The sequence below is a fragment of the Dermacentor variabilis genome, chromosome 8 (assembly GCF_050947875.1).
Source record: "Dermacentor variabilis isolate Ectoservices chromosome 8, ASM5094787v1, whole genome shotgun sequence".
Taxonomy (NCBI): domain Eukaryota; kingdom Metazoa; phylum Arthropoda; class Arachnida; order Ixodida; family Ixodidae; genus Dermacentor; species Dermacentor variabilis.
In genome coordinates this window covers 134,122,165-134,143,377 of record NC_134575.1, presented here as the reverse complement: position 1 = coordinate 134,143,377, position 21,213 = coordinate 134,122,165, and the positions used below count along the sequence as shown (strand labels likewise).

The window sequence follows — 21,213 nt, the reverse complement described above, 5'->3', positions numbered from 1 at the left end:
TGCAGCCTGTTTTTCTGGCCGCAGGTTCACCCAACAGGGAGCTATTTCAGTTAGTTTCACCATTTACAGTTTTGCTACTGCGTTTCTGACCGTCACTACCACGTGACAATACATACGGACTGCGCATACATAAATAATTTACCGGCGGGGATATTTTGTTGCAGCTTGACATTATACCCCAAGATCAGAGCGCACAAAATATCAGACAAGATAATATCACAGTGCGGAATGTCTGTCTGCAGAACCTCCGAGCAAATGTTATTAGATTAAAGATCATGAAACTAAAAGACCTGAAACAGTGCATGCAGGCGACAGAATATCGATAAAATTTGCGGTGCATTTCCAGACAAGGCATGAAAATGTCGTTTCATGATCTTCCAGAGCATGAGATATGCGAATTTTCGAGCTTGTTATTTCATTGAAAAGGCATTGTTGAAGGAATACCCACACGAATGTTTCGACTTCTCATTTCTTTACATAAACTGAATGCTAAATCATTGAGCAAGCAGGATCGGTATATCGAATATTCATGATGATACTGGTTTCTATACAATTATTCCAAAAGTGTGCAACAGAATATATCGGCGTTACAGGCACTTTTCTACTTCAGGGAACAAAACCAAGTTTTGTTGAAACATTAAGTGGCACCACGGTGCAAATTTGCCGGAAGATTGATGGGGCATTCTTCGAAACTCGTGCCATACTCAGCATTTGCTCTAGGGGCAGCCTTGCAAGCCGGCTGCAATTCGTAAATTGCAGTGTGCCCTAAAGTGAATAGCTTAAAGCGTTGTTATTCTTATTAGAATTTGTTGATTATCTGGCAATCTTTCGTGCAAGTAATGTACACCGCTTCGAGTAATCCAGCTCGAGGACTACGATTACGTTATCGGCAAAAGGAGATTATTAAAATTCTGTGCAGCGTAAGAACAAAGAGTCCCCAGATGGGCCATGTGCGATGAATAAATAAATACTTTCACATAGATGACATGTATTTCAACCGTTCAGTAAGAGGAAGAACGAGTTGGCAAGTGCGCGGAAGGGCAGCAATGCTTTCGGATGTCGGAGAGTGCCATCCACAGTACTGATATTGCCGAAGTAAAGAAGCAAAAAAAAAAAATACGAAGCGTAAAGGCTTCATTCAGTACGTACAATGATAGTCCATTCCTGAAAATCACCGCTAAGCAAATTTATGGCGAGAAAGGCAAGAACTTGATGAAACGCATCACGCAGCACGGTTATAAGCCGCAAAAGCGTTACTTGACCGAATACCTACAAAGATGCAAAATACGCGACTGCACGTGTCTCACAGCAGTGGAGTTCGCACACTGAAGGAGTCCTTATATGTGCAAACACCGCTGGCGCAATTGACCACTTGCAGCAACTTTCATTCTATTAACATGGATCCCTAAAGCAGGGATCGCTGTGAATGAAGAGGAGAGCGGGCACGTTGGTATTCCATGCCAAGTAAACTTGAAATACAACGAAAAAAAATTGTTGGCGCATCCATCTGTTGAAGATGATTGACGACAATAATGCGATTAGCAATCTTGTTTCAGATGCGTTCGTGATTAGTGATCATATGTTCCATGATATGATGATTATTATGATGATTAATGTTTCCCCATGGCTGCCTTGAAAGAAAACATTATGAGCACATAAGCAGACATACGAAGTGGGAGACTAGTTGCCAACCTCAAAACCAAATTATACCACGACAACGTATGTACATTATATTGACACGTGTACTTATATTTAACGGGCGACCACGTTTCCGCGCCTAACAAATGTTATCGCACAGCGCGGGACGCGTCTGCATGTATCCGAAGTTTCTGGAAAGTTATCGATGCTTCTATCCGCTGTCTGTTGTCGCCGAACCTTGTGTTATCTGATTTCATCGCGCGACTCGAATGTTGTAGAATTTTGTGGAAGGCATGCGGTTCCCAACGATTAGTCTGGAACATTCGATGACTGCTGTATAAAAGCCGACGCACTTGGCCTGCTGATGAGATTTTCCACGATCGCCGACCGTGTTCGCCGCTATCGTTGTGCTATAGGTGTAGGCTCTTCTTGTGGGCACAGGTTCGCCCAATAAAAGTTAGTTTTCTCTTTCACAGTATTAGCTACTGTGTTCTTCAACATCACCACCACGTGACAATATGATCATTGCACCATAGTTGAAACTGCGTACCAACCATTACTATATTTAATATCTTGGCTGCGACATCGTTGAGATAGATATCCGCCAAGAGAGCCCCATATAAAGGTATCTCAGGCATCGATCCTTTAGCTATGTGTTTGAATTCGCCGCAGTGCGCAAACGGAACCTAAGGGGCAAAATTAAAAAAAGAATATATATGACAGATGGCTTGGTTGCACCAACCACGAGATATCGTGCGAAAGCACATTTTCGTGGACCAAATTAGAAGTTTTCTTGCGCAAAGCTAGGCATTGCGAGGCCCTTCTTGGAGTGGTTGCGAATCAAATGCTTTGAAGTTGTGATGTCGTTGTTAAAAAGTTGCTTTATTGCACACATGATAGGCATAGTCATGCACACTGGGTTGCATAATGCAAACAAGCTTATTCGGCGGACACAGGGAGAGGAGGATTGCAGACTTATACAAAGACCGCTTTGTGGGGCGTATGGTAACTGGCCACGGCTTTGATGTGTGCCACAAGATTAGCACTTCGGGAGCTGTGGTCTATGGAACTATTCAACTGCCTCGTAATCATTTTGTTGGGATTTGCAAGTACGAAATTTACGTAGTGCTTTGTATATTTGCTGGTTGGCTCAGTCAACCCGTCTTTCTGTCGCCGAGCTCGTTGTTGTTCGCGGCGCTTGGCACGACGAATCTGTTCAGAAATTTCCGACGACGATCCTGACTCGCTTTTCGCATTTATATCGCACATACGCACCGGGCGTCTTTGTGCATAAGGCGAAGCATAAGGGTGGAGTGACTAAGCGGGTTAGCACGCACGCGATTTGTATACGCCGCGCAGTAGATTTGCGTGTCGTCATGCGCGGTCAGATAAAACCCTTCTATTCTGTCACCCGAGGAGAATGAAGGCGGATCCGGCCGTTTGGTGGGCTCAGAAGAAAAGGATGTACCCGCGAAACACGCGTGCACAGCCTCGTCGAGGCGTTTCGTGCGATCGCGCGGGGCTGCATGAAGAGGCTTCATACAGACAGAGGAAAAATCCAGGTTGGTAGGCTAGTAGTGCTTTCCGACTAAACATGATTTTGCGAAAAGGCGGCCGAATTTCAACAACTCTCCAGCACCCCGAGAGGGTACGCTCTTCTCAACATGCCTAGTCATGGCACTTAGTCGTATTGTTCTTGCTGCAGTGTAAAAAAAATTTGGTAACTATTGAAACACGGCTATAGCGCCGCGAGAAAGTTACAAAAGAGAGTCGTAAATATGCGCGTTGCTAGAAAGGCGTACCGTATCGACGTTCCCAACTAAATATTGTCAAAATTCGGGAGTTAACTTGAAATATTGTTTAAATGCTGTCCATTCAGTTACGTTGGAAGAGTGCGGCGAATTTTAACAAACAGCAACAGGGGTGATATCCAGCGCTCCTAGATATGGCTAGACGGGAAGCGACTCTTGCGGATGGGGTGTTATAGCTGTAATGTGTTTAAGACTTCCGACTTGTTTTATCAGTTTCACATATTCATTCTGAGGGCTGGGGTGTAGGGAGGGGGCCTGGTCAAGAATGATGATATACAAATGTTACGCACTGCCAAAGCTGACTGACTGCTCGGGCAGATATTCCTTGGCATATACTTGGTGACGCAAGTTTTCTATTAGGCCACGCGGCCGCCAGCAACAAAATGTCTATTCCCACACAAACAAACCCAGTTGCCCGGGCTATGTGCGCGGCCAGCACGTACCTACTGGCCTAGTAAACAACTTGGTTCATTGGGGATGTGAAACAGCTTAGATACACAACGCAAACCGGGTGAAGTTTCCTAATAATGCCAATCGCAATAAAAAAAGAATGACAGGATGGACACGCAAAAACGTTTACCTGAGCTCATCCAGGTATCTTTGTGTTACTAGCATTTTCAGGATACTTCACGAATTTTCCGGTCTGTACCTGAGTCCAGATCTAACCGTTTTCTTTCCATGCCAACTTAGGCCATTGGGCATACACCATTAGGCTATGCCAGTCCTCAGTGCGCCTCTTTGACGCTGACTTGGGTCACTGGCTATGTTCCACTGGGTATGAGCCAGAATAAAACGACATCGGTAATTCGGTATCTGCAAATGGGCATGTGTCCATAGGTATGCGCAACAATGTACACTTTCGCACACCGAATATCCGCAACCGCAGCCGAGATGTGGAAAAATAGGTACAGTGTACAGAAGAGTGCATTGAGTGAGGAAATCTTAACTACAGAGAAATGAAGAAAATGTCGGTAACAGACAACTCAGGCAATCTGCTACACAAAAGTGATTATTTTGTCAATAAGGCGTGTCGCTACATTGACTCCTCGCTGATCACAGTGATATCGACATTCACCATGGTACGGTTTCTACAGGAAGGTTTCCCCGTGCGCTCTACGTTTGCCAGTGATGGAATTACCTGGGGATGGATAGTGCATAGAAGTTAGGTGTTATGGGATATTAATATAAAATGAAACACCGTTTTTTGCATTGATTGGAACTACCGATAGTTAGGACGGGTATATGCTTGAATTTATGTGTAACTGATTTCATACACTACACGCAAGGGAGCAGACGAAAGACGTTGAAGGTAAAATAGAATATTGTGACATAAATTGCACATCCATTTGGCGTAATTTGCTGAAATTACACAACTGTACGAGATCTCACGTTTCCAAGCACTGTTAAAAACAATTTCATGGCATTATGCAAAATGCAAGCTTTTTAATAAAACGCAAGAAAAAACAATTAGCGCAATCATAAAATCAGTGTGGAAGGCCCCAGTGTTAAAATACTCGTTTGATCTTGTGCAGATTGATAATGAGAATGGATGAACTTGAGTCTAATAAAAAAAATATTCTTATGAAGAAACAAGTCTTATAAAGAAATAAGAAATGTGTTATAAAGAAATATTCCATGAATAGCAGCCTTAAAATTGAAATACACGATAATGTCATGTTATAGTTCTGCAGTATAGCTAAATAAGACATTGAAGTGATCTTTATTCGGAAGTCCGAAAGCATGGTTTTGTATTTTAGATTCAGGGCTTGGGGCTTGAGGACAATTATGTAGTGGTCGTACGTGTAAGCTACCTAAAGTTTTAAGGTATCAAAGTTGAATGCACTTCACCTCAATGTCGAAAAGAAACTACTGAGACACCGGCAGCATTATGATTTAAACGCAGTTAGAGTTAATATTCAGAGCGAACAGATGGTAAAGTTGGAGAAGTACTGGGTTACTGAACTTAGTGAGGCCGTGCCATTTCGGCAATCTCTTTATAAGTTATTCGATTTGAGGTCTGGTCGCGTAAATGAAGTCTTTGCGAAAATATCGTGGATTGACTTCTGTCCAGTATTGTATTGGAGCCACTAAATCTTCCCAAAAGGCCTTGTTGAGCGTCAGTTCCCACTGACATCAGTACGAATCCCAGGCCACATTTCCAGCAGGCAAAGTGACGTCCGGCCAAAATACAATTGGGTAGTTAAAGACGCTGATGGTATCGCGTAGGTCGTTAGGCTCGGAACGGTGACACAGTATCATTCGCTGTATCTTCGCTTCAGTCGACTGCCACAAAAAAGGCACATTTTCCGCTGTTTCTTTAGAGTGTGAAATAGCCTACACAAGCCATCCGACTTGCTTAGTGGTTCATTACAAAGCTCCATTTACTGCTTACGGCTGTCTGAGATATGTCAGCCGATGTGGCAGGAAGGGATATGCTTGGGACACGAACTTCTCGTATATGTGGTAAGTGTACTTTTCATTTACTAGTGTTTCGACATTATCTGTTAGAATACGTGAGTTAAGACCATATATACTCGATGATCGCTTTGCAAGCAAAAGCGGATGGAGTTAAATTAAATTAGGGGTAAACAAACCACGAAGAATTCAGTATGTTCACTTATATCAAATCTTTTTCAGGGAGAATTACTGTTGAGAGGTGCAGGATTTCGAATTATAATTGTATAGAATATTTTGCAGATACAGCCGAGAAAATTACATGCAGCGGCTTATTATTCACAGTAGAGTAGGCTGAATTCAGCCGTTTAGGTGACAGCTGGACACAACCAAACTGCTTGTGACAGATGCAGAGCATACGAACGAAAGATATTTCAAATAAATGCACTAAATACAAATGAGCTCATCACTGGATACCTTTCATTCATGTTTATTACACCTTCTTGCTTTCCTTCATATATAACACTAGTTCTTTGCACAACTGCAGTATCGTTGATTATTGTGAGCGATTTATTTATTCTGTCCATATAACAAATGGAATACGAAGGGCACCTATTTCATTTCTGTTTAACATTCTGCTGAACTTGGACAGCTTGTGCTTTCTATAAAAAGATGCACCATATTCTGTTGCGGTTTTGAGCCGCCCTAAATATGAAATGAATTTTTGCCTAAAAGTTAAGTATAACAATTGTACGCTCACCGTTCTCTTTGAAATTTCCCATAAAGACTGCATTTTTTTATTCGGAAAGTTCAGTGTAACACTTGGCCCAGCTACTTGCCTATTCTATAACAAAAAAGACGGTTTGATTCTTAAGCATGTGTCGCCGCCTTTAGGCGGCTGCAGAAAGCAGCTGTCCAAGGCGGGTCACCACGAACGCAAGAGATCGCCACGTCTTCAAAGTATTGGAAAAGAATTGTTTGGTATACAAGTGAACATATTTGTTTATGAAACAGATGTTTACGCAGCAGGCCCAGACTTTATCTGAGTAAAAGATGAAACGTTGCAATCGTTGTTTCACAAAACGATAGCTAATAGATTATACGAAGCTAGGAAGATAAAGTAGTACACCTGGGTATGCATGCAGTAGTTACGCTGTTACGATAATCAGCTAGATCAAGAAGTGTTACAAATGGTGAAAGTGAACGTTACGGACTGCGCAGACAGGTTGGTGTACGAGGATTTTTATAAGTCCAAAATTTACGATCCCGACTGGGAATTAAATACCATTCTTAGTTTCCTGTCTCCTGAAGCCTAACCCTATAAAACTGTGTCATTTTTGTTACTAAATGACAGGGGCAGCGCCAGGATATCTTGACTTGGGGGGCGGGGGGCAGGGGAAGCCACGACAAGCGAGTTCCTTCGAGGGGGGGGGGGGGGCGGCGCAGGTAGGCGGGGAACATAGGCGTTCTGTTTTGACTATGTTTAACTTGGCTGAAGACCTTCTAAACCGATCAGCGTAAATAGTCTAAATAAATTAAAAATCAGCACAATTAGACAGCAGTGCTTCTGCTAAGAAAATGAAAATCTATGCGGTACATGGTATAGAACATGCATAAAAAACAGGCACCCAGCAGCAACAGAATAACATCCGTTAACGAGATCGCAATATAGCTTCAAAAGGGTAATTTCACAACAGAAGAGGGAACACCACTAATAATAATAATAATATTTGGGGTTTTACGTGCCGAAACCACTTCCTGATTATGAGGCACGCCGTAGTGAAGGACTCCGGAAATTTTGACCACCTGGGGTTCTTTAACGTGCACCTAAATCTAAGCACACGGGTGTTTTTCGCATTTCGCCCCCATCGAAATGCGGCCGCCGTGGCCGGGATTCGATCCCGCGACCTCGTGCTCAGCAGCCCAACACCATAGCCACTGAGCAACCACGGCGGGTAGGGAACACCACTAACCAATGTGCATATCAATTCTAACTTTGGTAAAGACGCGCTCGATTACAAAAAAAAAGATTACATTAGTACATCCTTGTGGCACCGGCTGCTGATTCTAACCGTTGGAAATGGGAAAAAAAGTAACAGAAAGGTATATTGGGGGGAAAATAACGAAAACAAATGGAAGGGAGGAGGCAACTGCAAAAATAGAGCACGCAATAGGCATTATTTCAGTCAATGTAACATTTGGCCATACGGTACAGCAGGTTTCACAAACGCACATAGCAGCTCTCCAACTATGGACTGTTCGCTACACAAGCTACGCCGCCGACGTGGTCTGGGACAGCACCCTATATGGAGTCTCTTTCAAAGCGATATCAGGGAAGGTTTTATCACAATCACAGATGTCAATGCCTGCGTTGTGACAGTACAAGACAAAACACAGCGGGAATTCATCCAATGGTAAAACCGGTGTTCTGATACCGGTGTAGGTATTGGGCCTACGCCCGTGCCACACAATTTTCCCGCGAAAGCGCCGCAGAGGTACGATGAGGTATCATAATACCGACGTATTAGTGCAGACATATACGTCGATTATTGTGCGCATCATCAAACATGTCGGCAGCACGCTGAAGATCTATCTTATGGGCAAGAGATCACTCGACCACAATCGCAGCTAGGTCGCTCAAACGCTAATTAGTCATCTTGCTGCCACGATAAGTCTTCAATATTCGAAGGTATGAAAACGTGCCCTCGCAAGAAGATGACGATGCCGGAATTGACACGGGGATAACACCCAGCTTGTGCCCTTCATGGAACGTTAGTTTACATTCTCCCAAGACAGTCACCAACTGCAGCAGTGTCTCTATCCCGCACTTCCTTTCGGCATCGGTGCGCTGAAGAAGTTTTGTTGGCAGCTTGCACTCAACTTCAACGCTGTCGATGTCGCAAGCGTAATGCTCGGCGAAAAGCTTGAGCAAGGAGATGGCCATAAAATTCTCACTCCGGTGGCGGAGGGCGCTGACTCCGTAGAGTACATCATTATTCTCCGTGAACAACCTATAGTCGGATACAACTTTAGAAAAAAGGGGAGGCCCCGCCCGGATGACCGAAGCGCGACGTTCGATTGCCTCCGTGACTAAAATAATCCCTCTCAAAAAATAGTGCTTCTGAAGCGCAAAATGCTCGGTATAAATAAAGACTCTTGTATTTTGATGACTGGTTTAGTAAAGCTCTCATGTGCTACAGCACATGCCGGATCGCGACAGAAAAACAACCCCGTGCCTTCCACAACGCTGCCCGTCGCCTGCTGTTTATCTTCATTCCAAGTGTCGAAAATAGATTGAGCAGCTCTGCATGGCTTTTGCGCTTGTTTACATGCACACGGCACATTTACTGCTCCTGTTCAGAGCTTCAAATGGATCAGTTGATACTGAACAAGTACTTATATAAAACAATGCATTTATCACAACCATTACAAACTCAAGATGCTCGGTGTCAGCGAAAGCACAGTGTTCAAGGTGAGGAGGGACGTCAAAGCTTCGCATATTTCGGGTGGCAAACAGTCGACGCCCTCGCGAAAGCGCCCACGAAATGCAGAGAAAAGAAGACGCAGCACGAAGTATTACAGGTTGTGCGCGCCGAGGTCGTGTGCACGATTTGTTTCGCGGCAACGAGATACCGACGGTCGTGAAGATCACTAACGAGTTCTCAAAGCGTATATGGTGTTAAGTTTGTGCGCTGGGATTTGCCTGACGGAAGGCCAGTACTATGGTGTGTCGACCGTGGAGGCAGCATTCATCCCCGCATAGTGCCTGCTTCGGGCACACAAATACGTGCACGGCTCGGGTTTCCTCGCGGCTGCGCGGCTTCCACGACTGAAGCGGCCACTGGATCACGGATTGCTATTCGGCCCCTCCCCGTGCCCGCAGCAATGCGACCCCCCACCCCCTCCTTTGTCCGGCGGCGCCCGCACCACGAGACTCCCGCTGCGTTAGGGACGATTTCCAAAGGAGGGTTGTGTTTCGACCCTGTGCCTTGCAGTTGGTTCCCTTAGTCCTACGCGGGCAATAAAACTTTCCCGGCGCACCATTCCGACCGACCGCCAGATCGTCCCGACGCCGCAGCGCGGTTCGAGGAAGCGCCGGCCACCGAGAGCGGCGTTAGGACCACAGAGGCTGCCCGAACCCCCTCTCTCTCGACCTTGTTTCGTCCTTAGGGGCTGTCTGGGGAATCAGCGGACTGAGGGGTGTTATTTAAGGAGCTTGCAGCTGCTCTGTTGGTATCTCTCCTGATAACGACGACAACATGCAAACATTGTCTAAAGAATTCTTCGCCGAGAAAGCTCTCCTCGTCTCTGACTCTGCGTGAAGTGGGGTACATACCTCCTGCCGGCCACATATAGCTCGGCACATGCAACAATGGATCTCCCATCACTGAAGCGGTGAACTGTGCGTCGCCTGCTTGTCGAGATCTGATTCAAGCACGAGAAGAGGAGGCGCAATTCGCTGCTTATCGACCGGGATGACATCGCTGAATGGTGGAATCGCTACCTTCTTGATCTGGATCGTGTAAGGTCGCTCTGATTGTTCGTGTTCTTAAGTGTCACGAATCGGCAACGTGCTTTGTGTATAGAGAGGGGGTTCACTTCCCCCCATGTCAGCCGGGCGACAGTTGCTGTGTTATGTGGGGTCACAGGCACCGCGCGGTGTTGGGTGACGCGTCGCGGCAGGCGCCAGGAGGGCGAGTGCCGATTCCGGGAAGTCGGTATTGTGCGCACGGTGTTGGCAGCCCGCCGACGGTCACACGAGTCCACACAGACCAGCCTTGAAAGGGACCGCTGTACAAGGTATTGTGGGTCTGGCTCCCGAGTGCCTGACTAATTGGAGGCGCCGCCGAGGTTAAGAAGGGCTTAGCAACTCTGACCCCGTGCCGCATGCAGTGAGCATGGACCTAATCTTCTACGCGTCCGGAACGCAATCGCCAGCCTTGTTGTTGGGTGCGACTGCCTGTGTGGTGTCGAAGGCCAGCTTACAGTGCACGCTGTAGGAATGCGGTGCACACGTAAAGAGTGCATTCGGATGACGGCGTCTTGGAAACACGCACTCGGAGAACTTTGTCTTGTAGACAATAAGTTTGAAGGACAAGGAGGGCCATCAGTCTCCCACGCGGACAAACTTTGAGTACGGCCGCACTTCGTGGTATCGATGCCCCTGCTTCCGAGACAGTTGCGGCCCAGAGACGCCCTTGGGATTTGAGGCGGCCTAGCGATAACTTGTTCGGACCTGGCGTGTTTTGCTGAGCCCGTCACTAACTGCGAAGAAATGAGAGGGCATCGGAGTTTTAGGGAAGAAGGAAAAGAGTTTTCTTTTCCAATATGTTTATTTTGAAGAGTAACCCCATCCCTGTGGGTTGTGGCTTAACAAACGGTTGACTCTGATTGGCAACTGAACCTGTGGGACGGGCCAACGGCCCTACCGCCTTTATTTTCTTTGTGTAATTGGGCTATAAAAATCGGGACGACATGCTGTCCCTCAGACTAGGCTGAAATCAGGATTGCTGATAGATCAGTGAGCCTCCGTACTATGTACGTTAAAACGAGTCTGGGCTCTAACAGTCATTGAGACAGTCGAAGAGTAAGACTTTGTTTCTCAATTGTTCCAGTTTGTAATGTATTTGTTTTACCTGCCATGTATATAGAAAAGTTTACCTATAAATATTTCTTGTACATCTGATCTCATCGCTTCCTGCCTGCGTTTGATCAACAACTGCCGATCATCGTCCGAGAAGCTTCAAGTTCCAGCGGTGAAGCGAGGACAGAGAACGAACGAAACTTTACTGATCGCTACAGGCAGAAGGCCGAAAGATCTCTTTCCTGGACGAGACGTGGGTGACGGCGGGACACACTGGGTCGATCGTGTGGACAGACATCGTGGTGCAGAAGCGCGGACGCCTACACGCTCGAGCAAATGGCCTGTCGACTGGTCTGAAACAACCTTCTGGAAAAGGCCAGCGCCTGATTGTGACGCACATCGGCAGCGAGGATGGCTTAGTCGACGGCTGCTTAGATAGATTCCGTGGCCAAAAAACAGGCAACTACCACGAAGCAATGGACAGCACTCGCTTCGAGGGATGGTGACGTTCTGCAGAAGTTGCCTGCTGGTAGCGTCATTGTTTTGGACAATGCACCTTACCATTCCCGGAGAGAAGAGAAATTGCCGATGACAGCTTGGAAGAAGGAAAAAATACAGGAGTGGCTCAAAAGCAGAAACACCACCTACGGCGAAAGGATGGTTAGAAAGCAGCTGCTTGAGTTGGTAGCATCTGTAAAGCCACGCTTTCTGAGCTACATCGTAGACAATGCAGCTGAAATGGCTGGCTGCATTGTACTCAGGCTGCCACCGTACCATTGCGAATTTAATCCTATCGAGCTCTTGTGGGCAAAGGTGAAAAATGGCATCGCTGCGGACAACAGAGACTTGAAACTGTCGACGGTCGAAGACGTGTTGCGGGAAAAAATCAAGCATGTAAAGGCAGAAGACTGCAGGAAGAACATTCACCACGTGATGGACCTGGAGGCAAAGTTCAGGCTTGATACATCTGAAAGCGACCGCATCCAACGCATCATCATCCAAGTGGGGGAAGATGACAGTGAATAAAGCGACTCCGACTGCGATCTGTCCGGCATTGAGCCACTCGATGAAGTATAACAGCTTCTTATTAACAAAAGAACAGCCCTTATTAGGGCTACCAAAATTTTGCCGGTGGGTTCGCAGCAGCCAATCATTCTCCCGTGACCTCTCAAATAAATAAGCAGTTCATTTGGTGACATATTTCTTTTAATGGAAGCGCAATTCTGAAAAAGCAACGTCCTGCACAGATCGTGCTCAATATAAGAATTGGCATAAAAACATGCTGAAATGCTGGAAAACCTGAATACAAATACAGTTATTAACCCTGAATAACTATGTGGGGCCCAAAATGCTCATTCGGGCAGTCACTGTCCAGCTTCACACGAAAAAGCAGTAGTGAACGTGAAAGTGACAGCCACTCTTAGCAGCCTGCACACCAAAGCACATGTGCTTTGCATGCAGTTGTGCTGCCCCTACTGTTTTTTCCAGCCCGTTGAGATGAATAATGCCAATGCCGGAAGGCCCAAAATACTCTATTGGGGAGCCACCTACAAGCATGACGGGCCATGTAATGAAATAACAATCGTCGGGGTACGCTTGAAAGGCACCTTTAGCATCTGCACTTCAAAGCGCAGCCATATCGTAGCCATTGTAGGTGAAACAGCAGTAGCCAGCGCGAAATTGACCACCACTTTTAGCAGTTTGCATGCAAAATCACATTCATGTGGTCGCATTCATTTTGGTTATATGGCTCAGGCAAGTAATACGGATAACAGAACAATTATCAAACATCATTAGCTTAGTGAGGCCTAAGTACTCATTCAGGTAACTATTAATAGCAGTACTCGAGGGTACGCTTGAAAGGCGCCATTAGCAGTCTGCACGTCAAAGCTCAGTCAAGATGTCGCAACTGTTGGTGAAACGGCAGCAATCAAAGCGAAAATCACAGCCACTGTTGGCAGCTTGCATGCAAAAACACATTCATGTGGTGGCATTGTTTATTTTGGTTACCTGGCCCAGGCAAGTAATGTGAATAAGAGAACAATTATCAAACATCATTAGCTTAGGGAGGCCTAGAAAACTTATTTGGGTTGCTATTAATAGCAGTAGTCGAGGGCACGCCTGAAAGACACCGTTTGCAGTCTGCACATCAAATCACAGTCATGCCTCAACCATTGTTGTATTTGTTTATCAGATCGGGCAAGTAACACCAACGTAAGCACAATTATTCACCCTGAATAGCTCTGCCAGCATTGTTTGTACTAAAAGATGCTGAGTGAAGTTGAATGTGTTTTTAGTGAGGCAATTATTTAATTCACAAGCCATCGGAATAGCAATGGACGGCCAGGTTCAGACAATGACATTTGTGAAGTAATAAACGGTGAAAGTTGCAAAAGCTCTCAGTGCACTGCTTTACTGGGCTCCAATCACAGAAAAATGTCTTTGCAACGATGAAAGCGTCAGACAGGAAATGACACCCCACTGCACAATGTTATTCGTGTTGAAAATTTTTACCATCATTTGTGATGGGCAGCGAAACCATCTGTTACTAAGACTTAATGCATGAAAAATGCAACAGCACAGCAAGGTGTTGTTTCGCAATATGCAGCCTTTCATTTACACTTCTGGTGAGCTGCCACATGTACTGATGCATAAACATGAACAGAGGTAAGAGGCAAAGTTGCTGTGTCTCTTAACCTTGATGTTTTCATAGGCGATCAAAATTTGTTTTGAGCAAGTTGGTTAATTCCATTGTAGTAACAACAAAAGAAGCAAGGACAGAAAACACAGCTAGCAGGCAGATTGAGAAGAGGAGATAGACCAGTGAGAAAAGTTTGAATGAGATGGAAAAGGCCAGCCCTGCAGTGTACAGGAGTTAGTGCTTTGAATGAGATTAGTTAATGAAATTGTGTAAAGACTTTGCTGATAGAAAACTAACAAAAACAAATGCTAATATAATATAAAAGGACAGAAATAAGAGTAAGCGCAAACACGCATGGAAGCAGGCACACAAACGCGAAAACTAAAACAAACTCAGATATAAAGAAATGTGCAAAATAAAAAAAATTGACAAACGCAATAAAACATACACACATTTACAAACAGACCTGGGTATAGGTATTATAGGAGCGGGGTCACGAGCTGCTGTGCCTACCTTCTCGTATGTTTTTTTAACCGTTCTCTTAACACTGTCTTGGGAATTTTTAATTGCGGCATATCACGAGAATCGAAAAGCAGCGCGAAGCTATGTTGTGGGAAACCATATTGAGCGCTGGCAACACAACTTATGCATGACTGTGCCACAGCACGCATTCTACAGCTTGCGCGCGCGATGAGCACTGGTGGAAAGCAATAAATCGACGGTGCTATCACAACGCTCGAGCACCGCCGTTAGACGCTCGGCCATCTCACTGCTGACAACGATCGTTCACGCTAAGTTGACGGCGACAAATCTTTGCGTTGGAGGCTTCTTTTGCAAATATTTTCTGGTGAGACACTCGTAGGTTTGTTTCATGGGCATACTCTTTTCTCATTTCTCCTGAGAATGGTTTTGCTCCATCACTTCACCCCGTCCGACGAGAAACGCAGCGGCACAGTGCACGAACACACCCGCCGCTGACAGTAGGCACCATACTTTGGCAAACTTTTCTCGTCGTAACTTCACTCGGAAGCGAAATAAAAAAGACATGGAACAAACAGGCAGGACGTGTGTTTGCAGCGGTCGCCGTGGGATCCTGTTTTCAGGCAAAGCGAAGTGCAGCGTCAGCGATGCTCGCTGCAATGTTTCTTCACCGGATCACGGCTTAGAATAAACGCACGCGGTACAAATGCCGCATCGTAAGCTCGCAGTAATATTTCCGGCATGATAGACAATCACAAACAGTTTGGGAATTCACTGTGACGAGGCGTTGACGCGCACAGCTGACGGGACTTGGCGCAGTTCGAAGCTCTGGCAGCCATCTTCTCCGACGGCGGGGTCACCTACCGTCCGGCGCATGACGTCGGTCCAGAGTGCGCGCCCATTGGTGGATGTTCGTGCGCATCTGCCTCGGTGGAGTAAACGCCCCCTTCTTTCTAATGATGTATCCGACTATAGTGAGCTCCACAATCAGGTGGTTCAAAACGGGTAGAGAAAGTTTGACTGTGAATGTTTCCTTTGAATCTGGAGACTCTTCTTAAATGGGCCGTCTTTCGCTAAATACATACTGTTCTAAATAAAGCTGAAGGCACCTCGTTCTCTGCTTTTCTCTTTGGAACACCGCGTTCTCCTCAGAAATACTGCCCGTTTGCGCCGAGACAGTGTCAAATGCGTTCCGCGAATTTCTCATTTCTGAAAACTCGTCAATGACTGTGCGTGCCATGAGGCATGCCTCCAGAATACTGCAGCCTACACTTTGCAATAGGTCCGAAAGAACTTTAAGCCGGCTGAGCACCTTTGTAAATGGGCTTAAATTGAAGAGAAAGGAGAAGTTCATTTGCTCAAGCAGACCGCTAGCTTCCGCTGCCCGCCGACTGTTTGTAGCGATGACATCGGTGAGACAGACAAGAATAAGAGGAAAGCTTTTCATTGCCGCCGTGCAAGCCGCTATCGGACAGGCCCATCGTGTATCGCTGAGACGCTGCAGCTCTATCACTGGCAACGTACAGTGATAGAGCTGTACAGTACAGTACAATCTATATAGAGAGATTGAATTGCAGATCCAGTCAAGAAAACACAGGTGCATTCTATAAGAGATAAACAAATCCTGACTAGTGTTATAACCTTGCAGGCATCCACGATGACTAGATTGAGGCTGTGGTTCAAGCGGTGGACGTACACTGTCTGAGGCACTTACTGCCTGAACAGCGCCTGGTCGCCCCTTAAGGTACCGCTCATGACAATCACACCATCATATGCTTGAGGAGTGCACAGCTGAGCATCAATGTCTCAGCGATTCAACGTGTTCCTTGCGTAGCTCAGGAGCGACCTTGCATCCAAGTGCTCAGCGTTGCCGAATCAAAGAAAGTGCTCAAAAACAGTCCCACCAACGTGGTACTTTAGTACAACCGATAATTGTTCCATCTTGCTTAGGTCCTTGGTTTCATCCACAATAACTGCACAGCATTTGTAGCTTTTCATCTTTACCTTTATAGTTGTTAATGGGATGTGACTGAAAATTTTCAGGATCTGGTCTTGTATTGAATGATGAACGTACTTCGCGTTCGCTGCCCTACCATTCAGTTTCTTACCGATAATACCATCATATTTGCCAAACAAGTGGAGGAGCTCAACTAATTTTCCCTTGTTATCACTTGTGGCACTTTCATCGCGACCCCCCTGAGCAATTCCCTGATCGGCAGTGAATCGCAATATATCTGCCACTCTTGTTATATAGAGGTCATGCTCCCACACCTCCATGTAGTACACATCGCTGAGACGTGTTACAACTGATTTGCTCTGTCCTCTCGACTTCATCTGCCTGTAGGAAACCCACGTTCTTTCTGAAACCAGCATCTTCTTCTAGGGCTTTTTTCCAGTTACTGTAACCACCGTTGACAAACGCAGATTTCTGATTGGCACCAGCAGAAAACATTCTGCAAGAGTAACAGAAACCTGCGTTAGCCTGCGCGCTTCACTCCAACGAAGCAAATAGGGGGTACTAGTCCGAGTGGAAGCTTCTGTTCAATTTACCGTCCTTGTTAAAAGAAAATGGATTCAGTAATGGTTGTGTGGATGACTCTGTCTTAGAGTTCCGAATGTCCAACTGGCTGGCATGGTCGACATGTCGGCATGATCGTTCGCAGAATCACGTTCACCCCTTGCTGCACACGATGCGGAAAGCTCTTCGCACTGACTATCCATTTAGACCAACGAGGGCGGACCACCGTCGTCAGAAGTGATGCTGTGCACAGTCTCTTTAAGCGGAATCAAGATAGAGAGCTGAGAAAGATTTTTTTGTTCATGTTCTCCGATTCTCCCATTGCTTACGCAGAAACCTCGATTGGGACAAATTGTTGCTTCACCCGCTTGCTTGGAGCGGAAACAAAGTCGGCAACGGACCGTTTCTGTGACATCTGGAGGCAACCCAAAGGTCCTGTCGTCAACCACATGTTGGGGCTTCTTCCGCCGGTGAGACGGGATGGCGTTTCCTCCCGAGACACAAGCACTGCTTTCAAGCGAGCAAGCGAACTGACTGAAGTGGTTGGTGCCACCACGACAATGAACTAGAAGTCTAGAGGGGGTCAGTGCAATGAGTGGAACGGCTGCGCCGCGTCGCGAATGGTGCGCCCAGGGGCGATCGTAGCTGCGGCGCTGTCTTCGGTCATTGTTGAAGCTCCTGTTCCGTCTAAATGCAGTGAAGATAATTTCCCAGACGTTTACCAGAGCATGGCCGGTCCGGACAGAGTGAGTGCACCCGTCCAACGAGCCGTGACTAGAGGCAACCCACCGCATTTATCACTCGCCTATCTGTTATAATAATTATAATATTTGGGGTTTTACGTGCCAAAACCACTTTCTGATTATGAGGCACGCCGTAGTGGAGGACTCCGGAAATTTTGACCACCTGGGGTTCTTTAACGTGCACCTAAATCTAAGCACACGGGTGTTTTCGCATTTCGCCCCCATCGAAATGCGGCCGCCGTGGCCGGGATTCGATCCCGCGACCTCGTGCTCAGCAGCCCAACACCATAGCCACTGAGCAACCACGGCGGGTCGCCTATCTGTTAGTCAACGCACCTTTGACGCCGACCGTTGACGGGTCCAGGAAAGACCCTCTACCTGAAAATGACAAGCTGAACTAATGAATGAAAAGGGCCCATGTCGACGGCTACCGAAGAACAGCGTCGACCTTGGATTCCCAGGCTGCTAAACGGCCACATATGTACTTCATACTTGACAACTGCTCCATACTTAACGCATATTTTGTTTCATATCGCCTACCTTAGATCAGTTTTACGGTGCTCTATGGGGGCAAAGGGGAGGGGGAAGGGAGAAATTGCGGGGGCGAGGGGCGGCCGCGCCCCCCTGGCGCCACCTCTGCTAAAAGAGGTGGCGCCTCTTTGACCAGGATGTAATACTAGTAATGACCAGGAAGTAATACTAGTTTCAGTAACAGTACATTAGGGAAAGAAGAATCATGTTTCCTGTGATAGTTAGAACACCGGCGGAAAGTCGTTTCGATAAATTCTATGTATTGCTTTTTACCATTCAAGAAACAAGTCAAAAAACGGTGATCTCATTTCCTTTACAGAATTTTCACGGTACCACTACGTCTGGGTCCGTTGGGTTCCTTGTTTAATCGCCTTTCTTCTCGTTTTTTAGACTTAACACTTAAGAAGATACATCACTGTTAGATTTAACATTTTCACAAGGCTTCGGTTTCCAATTTTCTTGTTTAAGATAACTGAGCCATTCAACTTTTAGCTTGTTCCTATAGAGACTATCTGAACTGCAACGTGCTTGGCTTAGAAAAAACTATTAGAAGTGTTCATACAGGCAAAATATTCGGGCAATTGCATATGGTTTAGTAGACGTCGTTGTGCTAACATCAGTTTCGATTCTATATGTTACACCAGGAATAGATGCTAGCAAGGTGCGTTTTAAGTAATTATAGTTAATCCACAGAGCGCACACCAGTTTAAATCACAGTCCTCGGCAGAGAGCCTGAAGGTTGCACGTAGTTGTACACAAAACTAAATATCATTAAAATACGTAAGAGACAAGGTAGAGTTTAGGGCGGATCTCTGCGGTACTGTAGAAAGAACGTTGATCAGGGAAGATTGCGCACGAAGAACTGAAGCACACTGTGCATGATTTCATAAGTAGGCAGAAATACGTAATACAATTTTTCAGTCAATACCAATGCACTTTAACTTGTCAATTATTACAGGATGTATGAGGCAGTCAAAAGTGCTCCTAAAATTTATTATTATGACGTCTGCTTGTACACATGAGTTCATAATTGTGGCAAAGTCACGTTTTATTTCACTAGTTGCGTAACTGTTGAAAGCCCTTTTCGAAAAGCATGCTTCGTTTTATATAGCAGTTTATAATCCTCCAAGTTACTTGTAAAGGATTTATTACCAATGTGTTCAATTAATTTGGAAGTATACCTTTAAGACATGTAGGTCTGTATGTGTCCAAAAGGAATTCGTTACCACTTTGATGAAGGGGTACGACTTTAGGAGAGAGAAAGTCTCCAAGTACTTCAGCCAAACGCAGTGATACCATAAAAATTCGGTAAAAGAAACGAGATCACTGCTCTTTCACTCGTTTCTTGAGTTTGTTAGAAATGTTGGCTAGACCAGACGATTTTCTTTACGTCGATCTGCAGAAGCACATTAAGAATGCCAGACTCAGTTATCGTTATCTTTTGTACTGCCGAGTTGCGCATTCCTTTAGGGGCGGCAGGGGGGGGGGGGCGCATGTGTGCAGGCCGTTGAGCATTTAGTGAAGTTGCTGTAATACCAGAATCTTCAATATAGTGTCTGAAATTTCTATTTTACTGTGTTGGACCCGTGTCGCCAAAATTTACCAGGCTCAATCTTCATAAAATCAATTAAAGCGTTTGAGAAGAAATGTTCCTGCCATATTTTATGGCAACTTTCAATACCCTCGAATTCTTGGTTATGTCAGCAATTTGCTTTTTTTCTGTGCACTTACTGAAGTATTATTTAAAAGAATTATGTGGCCCGCGACCCACGGAGAACTACGCCTACTTTTTAAGTTTTTGTGTAATCAAATTTGGCTCGCACTAGGAGATGTGCTGCTTAAGTTTGAGTCATAAATTTCAGCCACACGTGTTTCAGCAGATACTTTGTCTAGCGATGTCTCAAGACAGTATATTGCACTCTCATCAATGACTTGATTGTAATATTTTGCCGTAAGGCCTTCATGAGCACCAGCAGGATTTTTTCATAGATTTGTGGAAGAAAATGTTGTTATCACCACTTTAAAGTCTGAAATGCCTTCTTCTGTGCCGATTCCCAAGTTTAAGGAATGTGATACAAATGCAAGATCTGAGAATAAGAAAACTTGACCTTCAATGGGTGTTCGCTGGTTATTGAGTGTTAACAACAAGTAGCTAAATATTATGCCATAAGTTATTTACAACTTCTCACTTGTGCACTGACGGCTCTCAGTTGCACCTGGTGGAGAACGCGCTTGACTGCAAGTGCCATTCCAACCCATGGCCATCACGATCGGTCCGACGCAAAACGTAGAATTCAGGAACGACTTCAGAACGACCTCCGCCTTTCACGGCCATTATAATCCTGCAAACAAAACGTGCGAGTAGCCGCTGCTCATGCCTCCAATATTGAGGACGCGTCCGGCAGGAGCCGGGATGGAGGCGGATGGAGGCCCGTGGAAAGATTTCTCGTTGGTGTTCCGTAATTCTCCTCGCACAGGCGCGGTATGTTGCAACAGTCCAGGACGCTTTTTTTTTCTTTGCGGAGTGCTTTGTTAATCGCGACGATAGATAGTTTTCGTTTTTACAAGTACTGCTCAAGGAGGGCACATTTAACGGCTAACAGAGGCCTCTGGAGAGCATGTGACTATACAAGTGTTCCTGTTACCGCTTCGGGGTCCTGGAGGCGCCGTCAATAATACGGTACAATGACACGTTGTTACAACTAGTAAATGAAATCTAATATAGAAATACACTCACGCCGAGGCGCCAAATTCTGGCGCAGTGCTACCGCGCCCTCGCGAGAATGACGAAAAGCCTAGGAGGAATTTACCGGCCCACGTAAAACTACGATCAAAGTGCACGTTAAACATCTCCAGGCGACCTAAATAATTTT

General features: G+C 45.7%; 1 protein-coding gene and 1 pseudogene across 2 annotated transcripts in view; one reads left to right on the top strand and one right to left on the bottom strand.

Moving 5' to 3' along the window:
• Window positions 1-5,487: 5,487 nt before the first annotated feature.
• LOC142591287 (uncharacterized) overlaps window positions 5,488-21,213 on the top strand; it is a 111,386-nt gene continuing 95,660 nt past the window's right edge. Inside the window, exon 1 of one of the 2 annotated variants that reach the window (XM_075703617.1) lies at window positions 5,488-5,912. In XM_075703617.1, the coding sequence (XP_075559732.1) occupies window positions 5,855-5,912 (58 nt within the window). In that variant the 5' untranslated portion in view covers window positions 5,488-5,854. The remainder of the gene's footprint in view (window positions 5,913-21,213) is intronic. The other variant, XM_075703616.1, reaches the window with a different exon arrangement.
• On the bottom strand, window positions 8,368-20,589 carry LOC142590784 (uncharacterized; annotated as a pseudogene).